General features: G+C 33.9%; 1 protein-coding gene across 1 annotated transcript; it reads right to left on the reverse strand.

Annotated features, from left to right (window-relative positions):
- Nucleotides 1–38: 38 nt before the first annotated feature.
- On the reverse strand, nucleotides 39–9434 carry LOC111514672 (alpha-tocopherol transfer protein). The gene is made up of 6 exons (XM_074170594.1): nucleotides 9223–9434; nucleotides 5119–5278; nucleotides 4459–4705; nucleotides 4163–4273; nucleotides 626–728; nucleotides 39–571 (listed from the first exon to the last, which is right to left on the reverse strand). The coding sequence occupies exons 1-6, from the start codon at nucleotides 9365–9367 to the stop codon at nucleotides 423–425; spliced, it is 915 nt and encodes a 304-aa protein (XP_074026695.1). The 5' UTR covers nucleotides 9368–9434; the 3' UTR covers nucleotides 39–422.
- Between the last annotated feature and the right edge of the window lie 1692 nt (nucleotides 9435–11126).

Below are 11126 nucleotides of genomic sequence, written 5' to 3' on the forward strand. Positions count from 1 at the left end.
TACTAATCAATAATAATTATGAAAAATGAGAAACAAAATTTCCTATGCTTTTAACCACTTTTATTTGTAACTATCGTTAATGCAGTAATTTTACATTTCAACAGTTATTTCCTTTATATTTACCATTTTCAGAATCAGGTTCTTTACATTTACAGATATTGTGGAAGCCAATTTCAACCATTGAACAAGAAACGATATCTTGTTCAGATATTCGTTTTCTTGGACATATTTTTGTTTGAATTTATAATTCAAAGACTATTCCACTGGATTTATTCATTATAAAAAACGTAAAACCAGCTCGGCAACATTTTTCATTTCCACATTTTCCACATAATTTTCCAAGTAAACTAAGCTTCAGGAATAATTTTCTTGAAGTTTCTTAAAATTATACAATTATCCTACGACGAGATTTGTAAGTTATGTTAGTCAACTTCTAGTTTCTTAAAGTTTCCATAATATCCCAAAATGTCATCATTGACCAAATTAGAAGGTCGTAATTCTTCATTAACTTCGAATTTCTCCAGAATGTCGAATCTTTTTTGGTGTTGTTCCAGTTTTAGTTTCCAGAGCTCTGTAACGGAAAGTCGTTCATCTTTTTCGAAATTGTCAGAAAATTGAAACTCACCATGCAAATCATTCAACGACATTTCCTTACCACCATAATCCTCCGGTAGTATTTCAGCTGGAATGTACTCGGCAAGAGATTTTGTTGAAGAGTGCAAGTGAATCTGGAAAAAAGTATAAGTTGTTTTCAGCTAGTCTAAAGTAAAAACAAATCACATTCATATTCTTTGGTTTTATTACATATTTCTAAGCTCTATTTCTCGATTTTTAAAATTGTTATATTTTGTTTTTTCTACTTCTTGTGACCCGACAACTTCCTCCAAGTTCCCGGAATGAATCGCAGCCTCGTGGGCTTATTGTCTATTTCTTTATAAAAGTTTTATGACACCCATTCCAAAAATCTTGTTCACTGAACTATTTTCTACAGATCCCTTGCTTGAGATTCTTCTAAATATAATTTAGGTTGTTCATACATTGTTTGCCTCCTGCGATGACCCACATTCTCTTAAAATATGACGAGCTGTCTCTCTCCCTCTGTACCTGTAGTTAAGGCCTACATTATACAGCTCTATTCTGTTCAGGTGTCCTTTCAATGGCAGTAACCTCTTCTCCGATGGTTCCTTCATGAAAGTTTTATGGTGTGTATTCCCGGATATACTTTCCCAGTTATTGTAGACCCACTTCATAATCAGGTTTCGGATCAAAGATTTTGGATCTACCAAAGTTGGTTCAGGACCTACATATGCAGTTGGTGACCCGTGTCTGGCACACACATCAGCTTTCTCGTTGCCTTGATGTCGTAACACCCAGTATAGAAGTAATATATTCATGTCTGCCAGTTTCCTGTGATATTAACAGCATTTCCAGACCTTAGAAGTTATTATTGGGTTCATCAGTGTCCCAATTGCAGCCTGGTTGTGGAAATATTGATCCACTCATTTGGTTGAGGCCTCAAATTGATGTTCTCTGCTCATTATAAGATGGCTAACACTTCAACATGGAAGACTGATGTGTATGTACTAGCTGAGTGGACAATTGAAATGAAGATTTCTTCCAGCACGGTGAATTCCAGCTTTCCTCCCATGTTCGATTTCTGACCCGTCTGTATGTCAGCTATTTTCGCCAACATGTATTTCTGTGTCATGTGGTCAACTTGTTTGATGTTCGTTCCTTCACATATTCCAGAATTTTTTTTTCACCCTTTCACCTGTAACTTGGTGAATTCTGCAGTCTGAATTGGCCCACTTTTGCTTTTCCCATTATTAAAAATATAAAAGGGAAAAATTCAAAAATGCCTTCAATGTAGGTGTTGGTGTAGATTTCATTGCTTCCGTTATTCCTAAACATGCAAGTATTTGCATACTGCCTAGTTAATCAATAGTGGTCGTTTGATTTATCTTTGACCACCATTGTTATAATGGGTTCAACCACCATGGTTTAGTGCCAGTAAATCATATCTGGTTTCAGCCCCCATGTCTTTCCGAAAGTGCGTATTTGGCTAAGGTATGTGGATGATATTTTCGTGATATTCGATACCAAAAAAATCGAATATCGAGGACTTTGTTTCCTTTTTAAATAATAGATGTCCATCAATAAAATTCACGTATGAATTAGAAAATAAAGGACAACTACCATTTCTTGACGTTTTGGTAATGAGGAGCAAAGATGGAGGGTTAGAATACGGTATATTTAGAAAAGAAACAAGCACGTACAGGTATAGTCCTGACAGTTCACATCACTGTGGACAGCACACACGTGCTGGGTTGAATTTTTTGGTGCATCGTCTTTTGACTTTCCCTCTAACACATGATAGGTTCACAAAAGAAAAACGCACAATACAAGAAATAGCAGCCACTAATGGTTTCCCGAGGGCTATTGTAGATGACATAATTAGGAAAAAGAAGTTTAGGTTAAGAATGAACGAAATCTCGACTTTCAAAAAGGACAAACACCAAGATAAATACATCTCAGTTCCATACCACCAATATACGAAGAACTTTGGAAATATTTTCAAGGAACTAGGTATGAAGGTGGTTTTTAAAACAAGTCATACACTGCAGAGCCTTTTGGGAAGTCCAAAAGACAAAGTCGAGAATTCGGAAAAGTCTGGAATTTACGAAATTGAATGTAAGGACTGCGATACAAAATATGGACAGACAAAAAGATCTATTAAAGTGAGATATAAGGAACACATAGCACACTTAAAATATGGAAGATCTGAAAAATCAGCAGTCGCCCATCATATTTTGCAACAAAACCATTCCATAGACTTCAGTTCTTTAAGATTAGTTAGACAAGTTAACAACAACAGGCAACTAGATGCCTATGAGAGAGTAGAAATAAGTAAACATAATAATATTATGATAACAGACCAATACCAAATAGCATACCATATAGCTTGTTGAAATAATATTGTTGGGTTTACTGATTACTACAAAAAGACACATTGTAAATATATTTAGATAGACAATATTGTGAAACTAATCTTATATAGCTAAAAATTGTTCTATATATAGCTGTAACATTTAAACATACATAAGTACATATTGTAAAATAATAGAAAGACCAATTGTAAAATTAATTTAGGGTGGTACACTTGTATGGGTGGTATCACTGATTACCTACCTGTATGATGTACCTGAATAGCATAAATAGCTTTAGTTTTGAGTAGTTTCTAGTTTTATCTTCCTCTTGAAGATGATTACTTGGTGATCGAAACACATGTCGAGGTGTAAAAATAACGATTTGGTGTTGGGAAAAAAACTCCAGTAATATTCATACGTTCATAATGACAAAATTGTTTGCCATTTTAATTGTTGTAAATAACTATCTCTTTAATTGGTGTCATTGCTCGCCCAGATCAAGATGGTGTGCATTGGCATCACAGAAAATAATGAGCTATGATATGTTACTTGGTTCTCACTAGTTGGTGGCGGTTCCTGATAATCGTTAAAGAAAACGATTTTCTTAGGTCCTTTCCACCAATCAGCTTTAATTTGACCAGCATCAAGTCCATAATAGAAAAGTTTCTCAACGGCAGTATATCTATTTTTTTCCGGATAATTATACGTGTTATCGGGGTTTCAGCCGCCCTGTTATAAATTAAGTAAGCCTGGATTTATACCCTTTCTATGAGCTTTTCCCTGTAGGCCCAGGGATCTTGAGCAATAACAAACTTTCCTATAACGTTTTTATAATGTTGTAGGTTGGCTTGAAGGAATCCTTCTTCTACTGATTATACTTGTGGTCCTTCATTCCTAGTTGATTGAATTCACTTGGTCGCCTCTTATTGAGTAATGTTTTTTTTGCATTCAAATTATGGGATAAATATATTGATTACTGGCGAATATTAGGGCAAATTTCCCAGTTTGACAAAGTATTTTGAAGCTTCCAAAAACCTCTCACATGATTTTGAGGTACCTGCTTTGTCAGTGGTTGAAACCCACTGTTGAAAACTATATTCTCAGCGAATGTCAGTTTCGATTAGTTTGCGTACTGATAAAAATAATCATGAGAACTTAAAAGAGTTCAGAATCGGAAAAAGAGGTGAACTAAGAAAGCACTGATTGATTCAACACACTGTGTGTATGGTACTTACCCTGTCTAATAGCTTCTGTTTGAGTACTGCTTTCAAAATTGCCATCAATTTATCAATAAATGGTGGATAATTCAGTAGGTGAATTGCTTTGATTCGATTGGAGAAAACTTTCTGAAATCAAATGATTAAAAGTTTAGATTTATGGTTGAACGTCTAGAAATGAGTTGAACACATCGAAATTTAAGCATTTTAGAAGTGGTAACGATAATTTGAATAGTCAAATCGATACTCATTTTCCTTTATTCAATACGACGGTTTTGCTAGGACTAAAATATTGTGTTTTTATAGTAGTCTACCTGCAAAATGGTATCTGCTTTCTTTAAATGGATAGGTGTAAACTTCAACATGTGTCCCATCTGTAAATGTTCGAGATCAAATATGAGAATGTCGCCCAAGTTGAGGTCTTCTTGTATTAAAATTTCATTTATATTCATTTGATGAGCGAAGAGGTTGTATACATCAAATTTAGATGGATCGCCACCTATTTTTGTTATGATTGTTCTGAATAGGTCTTTAGTCAGCTTTGGTAAAGGACAGTAGTAGCTGAAAACAAAAGGAGGTTGATTATCAACGTACTCAATGGATATTACTGGATTTTTTCCCAATACCAAACCGTTATTTTAATACTTTGACACGTGTTTCGATCACCAAATGATCATCTTCAAGAGGAAGATCAATCTAAATATACTTACAATGTTATCCTTATTTATAACACAGATACGTCTTCTATCGAGTCCAAAAGAGTCAGTTACAAACAAACATACAAGTGAAGTTAATAAAAGCGTGTTAAAAACTATTTGACAGTCCCACCTAATAACCTGTTTGGGAATTTGACTACGATGTAAATTAGTAACATATTCAATATGCTCACAATGTAAACGGATCTATTTGATTAACCTCTCAAGAAAATTAGAAACCCTTTCTCTTGGTCAACTATAAATAATGTTTATTCTCACATATTTTTTGATATCTCCTGCATATGCGGCAGTTTCGGATTTTTATTTCTGAAGCATTCTGGCATTACGGATCTAATGGTGTAGTACATGTCCAGTTTCTTTTTCGTTTCCTCCACACTGAATTTATTTGTTACTAGAAACGTTTCAATCAACTGGTCACCTGAAAAAAAAATCCTGTTTATTGTAAACACACTAATAATTCCTCGTTTACTGATAAGTCCTCTATATCTATATGTAAACAATGGTGAACAATGCGAAAAAGAAATACCAGTGGATAAGATTCGGATGCATTTGAATATTGAAACACAGAGTATGTTTCGATGTTGTTATAAGAATCTACATCTCAAGTTTGGTTTCGAGGGAAACAAACTTACAAGCAATATCAGATTTGACCGAAATACCTTTCTCAACTGTATGTAAAATAGTCAAAAAGCAAACCTTATGAACGCAAGACGGGTTTACCCGTCGGGTGATACGGGTTTACCAAAACCTTCAGATGTTTATCTAATAAAATCATTGAAAAAAAAACAATATGCGACTGTTACAGAAACAATGAGATTCCTACAACTGAAAGAAATTGAATACTTCCGGCCATAACACGAGCTGCTGTGACAAAACTCTTCAGAATCTGTTTAAAATCTGTTTTTCCATTAACCAGCTGTCGCACCCCTACGAACGACAACCTTCAGAAGTCTAAACTTATGCGAGCTAATGAATAACGAGGTCTTACCTTTTAACGTGTGATTCCTAATACGGTTTGCACGATAGCAAGTGAAAATCGATCGTTCAGACTAAGGCTTGAACCACCGACCAACACGGCAGTCAATTCCAGTAAGTGAACAAAACACCCACGTTGAACCGCCTGGCTACCGACCGGATAAAGATAAAAAACTAGGATAAAGAAACTAGGAATTAGATTTAAAATAATAAACAAACGTGAAATAGTTATGGAAAGCAGAAGAATAGTGTAATTGTGTAACAAATACTCAGAACAAATAACTAAATTTTCACAAGAACAAATTTTCCATTTGGACGAAACTTGGAATGACACTCACGACACAGCTACGAAATGGGGGGACTGATGGTTCGAGAATGTGTACGCCTAACATGCCTTCAAACGAAGGAAATAGTCATAGCTTCCAAATACCTACAAGGTTGGTTCTAGTAAATACCTGAGGGATAACAACTACTTTCCCGGCTAAATGTACAGCGTGGTATTAGCCGGGAAAGTTGTTGTTTTCCGGCAGGCATTTACTATAACCTACGCTATATAATATTAACATTCCACTCATTTATGGTATTTCATGCCGTAAAGATAATTTGTTTTCTTTACTACGTAGATATTAATTCCACTTTAGACTCACTCATGCTATTTTTATTTTTTCCAGGTATGAATGCTATTTTAGTTGGTTTTTATGTTTTAGTTAGTTATTACTCGTATGGAGGTTTTTACATTATTTAGTCAAAGAGCCCAGAAGTACAGTTTGTTGATAAAATATCGCCCACCGCATAACAATCAATTCCCCACGATTTCTGAGTATTTACCTCTACAAATCCACTTTTCATTATGGAAAGACTTCTTTGAATCGCTTTTAAACAGGTATGAAATGTATGGAAATCACTACAAAATGATAATAATCAAACAACATGAGATTTTTTTATTATCTCTTCTTATATTTCGATTCCACATCATTCTCGAAACAAGAAAGTTGCAACAATTTCCCAACTTTGTGTTCACACGCAATGGTGTGTATAGGTACGTATAGGTACTTTATTGTCCAAGAAAATACAATCTTATTGACAAAGCTTGTTAAAAAATCTGGTATATAGAGCACTTCAAAGAATAAAAGAAAAGAAACAATTAAAAAACACAAATACCCAGAAACACAATTTGAGCAAAACTAAGTTCACATATCTAATAAATAAAATATAATAATAAAAAATGAAATTTAACAAAGTTTTTAGACAAAATACTTTATATAAAAAAAATCCCATTCAAAAAATGTAACTAACAAATATACACAATTTGAACATATGTTCACTTGTCATGGCAATAAAATGAGATATATCCCGGTATAAAATGTAATTTAAAGTTTAGGTGTCAATATAAACAACAAAAATACACCTATATTAAATCACAGCAAAGTTCCATTGTAATATTTATCAAGATTGTAGTACGTTTTAGTTGCAAGGGCATCTTTAACAAGATTTCTGAACATTTTATAGCTTTTTTTCATTCTAATTTCGTAAGATATGTGATTATACAGCTTTTTACTTTCATGAATTAAAGAATACTTCGTCTGGCTTGTTTTTGGAAAAGGAAGATGTATTTTATTTTCAGTTACTTGCCGGGTTATGTAATTTGTATGTTCCGTAGTTCCAACCATATTACGTTTTTTGTAAATCAGGCAAACAGTTTCAAGTATGAAAATACAAGTAACAGTGAGAAATTTTTCTCTCAAAAATAATGGTCTGCATGATTCACGCACTCCCACCTTGCATAAGTATCTAACCGCTCGCTTTTGCAAAACAAACACTGAATGACAAAGTTGTTGACTGCAAAATCCCCAGAAGGCAACACCATATCTCAGGTGAGACTCAATCAGGGAATGATATACCATTTTTGTTGTGGATGAACTTTGTTCATTTGAAACTATTCGAAGTGCTTAACATCCTGATGCCAATTTTTTATTCAAAGCTCAAATATGTTGATCAAATTTCAATTTGTTATCCATGAAGATTCCGAGGAATTTGTATTGGTTTTTATTCTCAAGAATTTGTCCGTTCAAGTATAAATTGCTAATATTACAGCTGTAGGTGAGTAGGTTTGTTTTTTTAATATTAAAGCACAAGTAGTTTCCGTCAAACCATTTTTTCACAACTTCTAAATCACTAGAGAGTTTCTTTCATATTAGAAGTATTTTTTCCATGCCAAAGGAGCCAATTCCTCGAATTGATAGAGTGACAAGGTCATTTACATAAATAAGGAAAATAATCGGGCCCAGTACCGATCCTTGTGGAACGCCCCATAATATGTCCTGAGTGTGTGAGTTTTTCGTTTGATCTTACTGTTTTCTACCACTTAAGTAAGACCTGAACCAGTCATTACATACTCCTCTAAAGCCATAGTAGTTCAACTTTTACAAAAGGAAGTTCATGATTTACACAATCAAAAGCTTTGGAGAAATCACAGAATACTGCAGCTACGACCTCAACATTGTTGAGATGTGTGTAGACATGTTCAAGAAAGGAAAAGATTGCAGTGCCTTTTGTCTTCTGAAAGCCAAATTGGCAGTTAGTTAATATATTGTGTTCATAAAGAAAAGCTATTTAGATCTTCTACATTACCACCTTTGAAAATAGGAATTACAAGAGCTGTTTTTAGACACGGAGGGAAATTTCCAAGGGAAAAGGATTTATTTATAGCCATCACTAGTGTATTCAAAGCGGAATCGGGAAAGTTATTTAAAATTTTCATTGAAATTTCATCAATGCCCGTTGCATTTTTGTTTTTATTTTCTTGCAAGATTTCTTTCAGCTCTTATAAATTTGTGATTTCAAAATAAAAGTTGTTGGGCATATTTACATTATTTAAATAATCCATAGGATTTGAAGTAGGAACAAGGGATGAAATTAGTTTTTGAGCAATTGTGCAGTATAAATTATTGAGTGTTCCCGGATCTAAATTGACGTGTTCTGGAATTTAATTTGATTTATTTCTTAGACTATTCACTATGGCCCAGTTTTCTTTGATTTTATTATCAGCTTTGTTTATTCTACTCTTGTTATGAATTTATTTTGCATGTTCAATTACCCGTCTGTAAATTTGACGATATCTGTTGAAAAATGTTATAAAAAATGTATCGGAAAAATATTTTCGTATTGAGTGTAGCGATCTCTCAAATAGATTGTGAAACGCTCGTCGAGAAGAGTATTGAAGTTCTAATAATTTTGAAAATTGTTCGTTTCAGGATTCACAAGGTTCCATAACAAAGCATCATCCAAGGACAACCCCTTATAACATGATACAATATCGTGTAGCAAACATGTGAAACATCTCGTGTCAATTCAAAAACATATCTTTTATTTTTGGTCAATACTTACTCGGAACTTCTGGTAAATGAGGCTGGGTCTTGAACCACATTTTAATAGTCTCAATATACTCCATGACGTCTTTTTTGGACTTTTGGAAGACATCTCTAACTTTTTGGTTATCCGTTTGCAGTACAAGGATCGCGTCGCTGTTCATTTCGATGGAAATAGACGAATAATCCACACATAACCGATAAATTACGCGAAGTACATTGATTGGACTTTGTATTTGTTAAAACAGTGATTAAAATATTTCGCTGACTGAAACCGTCAGATAAGAGAAACAGCTAGTGGATTGGGAAAGATAGGTTTCGACTTTCTCTTTCTCCATCTTCAAACAAAAAATATGGGAATATTCCAAAAAAAGGAAGAAAGAAAATAATTTTAAAATAAACTCTTTGCACAGGTATGTAGTTCATGCGAAAGAGTAACTTTCAGACACGAACCTGGAAAAAAAGCCCCCTCGAAACAGCTACTTTCATACAAACATTGAATTACACGAAAGAAAAAGTACTTTCGAAACAACTACTTCTATATAAACGTTGAATTATACAAAAATCACTGAAAAGTGATTTTTGAAAGTTTCATCTGTCAATTTCTCTTCAAAATAAAGTATTCATGCATTAATTTCATTGTCCCAAATTAAAATTTTTTGAGTTGACCCGTTAAAAAAATAAAAGGGGGGGACATTAAAGGAATGCACTGTATCTAGTTTTACAATTGGAAGTACCTACATTTCAAGTATCTGATTTTTACCTGAGCTTATGTGGCAGTTTCCACATTTGAAAAAAATTTAGCAACGGGGAGTTATTCAATTTTAATTGATCATTCAGTAAATTACCCGAATTCCTCAATTTATTGATTTCTAAACATTCTGGAAGATTGAGATTTAAACTCTTCTCTTCTGAATGTGACACGCGTATTCATGATTGAACTCAAATCTTTCTGCTAAACGGTGGTTTACAAAACTATTTCTATGCTCTTCAATTCATCGGAAAAATGTTCTCCCTGTTTGGCCAATATATAGTTTTGGACAAGTACCACACGTCATCTTATATACTCCTTATCTATCCGACCGCGAAGTTTTGTCTTTATTGTTTTTAATACATTTACTTAGACTATTATTCGTTTTGTAAGCTACGTTGACTTATTCTTTCTTCAAAAAACGAACAATACTATTGGTTGGTTCACCCAAATATGACAATGTCCTATAACTGACGTTATCGCATCTTGAGTTTGGGTAGACCAGGTCCATGACTTGCTTTTGTAGTTTTTGGGAAAGAATGGAGTCTATAATATCTACCGTATGACCGTTGTTGATCGCGATTTGTTTGATCAAATTCAGCTCTCTCTCTATTCAGTTTGTACTCCTAACATTCGTTATAGAATTGAATGAGATATCATTCACAGGATTGCTACACAATATAATACATGAAAGAGGAATCATTTCATCTACATGAAATAAGACACTTGCCTCATTGCCTCATCAACATCACTCTGTATATCATCACAAACTGGAGCACTCGATTCATTTATGAAATTATGCCTTTTTGGCACGGAATTAGTTGAATCTACTCATGTCATCAATGACAGTACGTAATGACATACATTCGCTTGTTTGAAATGAAAGGGGTAAATTCTTAGGGGAGACTAGTTTTTGGGGAAAGAAGGTTTTGGCTTTCTACTTCTTCATCTTCATTCAATAAAATGTGGGAGAATATTCTCAATAACCGTCTCCTGATATTTCGCTTACAGATTCAAATCTATGAATAAGCAACCAGTTATACACAAAGAAAACTGAAGACTTGCATATATAGTTGCATATATAGTGCTCACTGTTTACTGGAGAACTCAACTTGTATTTATTATGTCGTTTCAAAAGTTTCGTCCGTTTTAATGTCATGTGTCATCCACCT

Source organism: Leptinotarsa decemlineata, unplaced genomic scaffold (assembly GCF_025532065.1).
Source record: "Leptinotarsa decemlineata unplaced genomic scaffold, Ldec_3_MD MMD2_P_RNA_scaffold_1, whole genome shotgun sequence".
Taxonomy (NCBI): domain Eukaryota; kingdom Metazoa; phylum Arthropoda; class Insecta; order Coleoptera; family Chrysomelidae; genus Leptinotarsa; species Leptinotarsa decemlineata.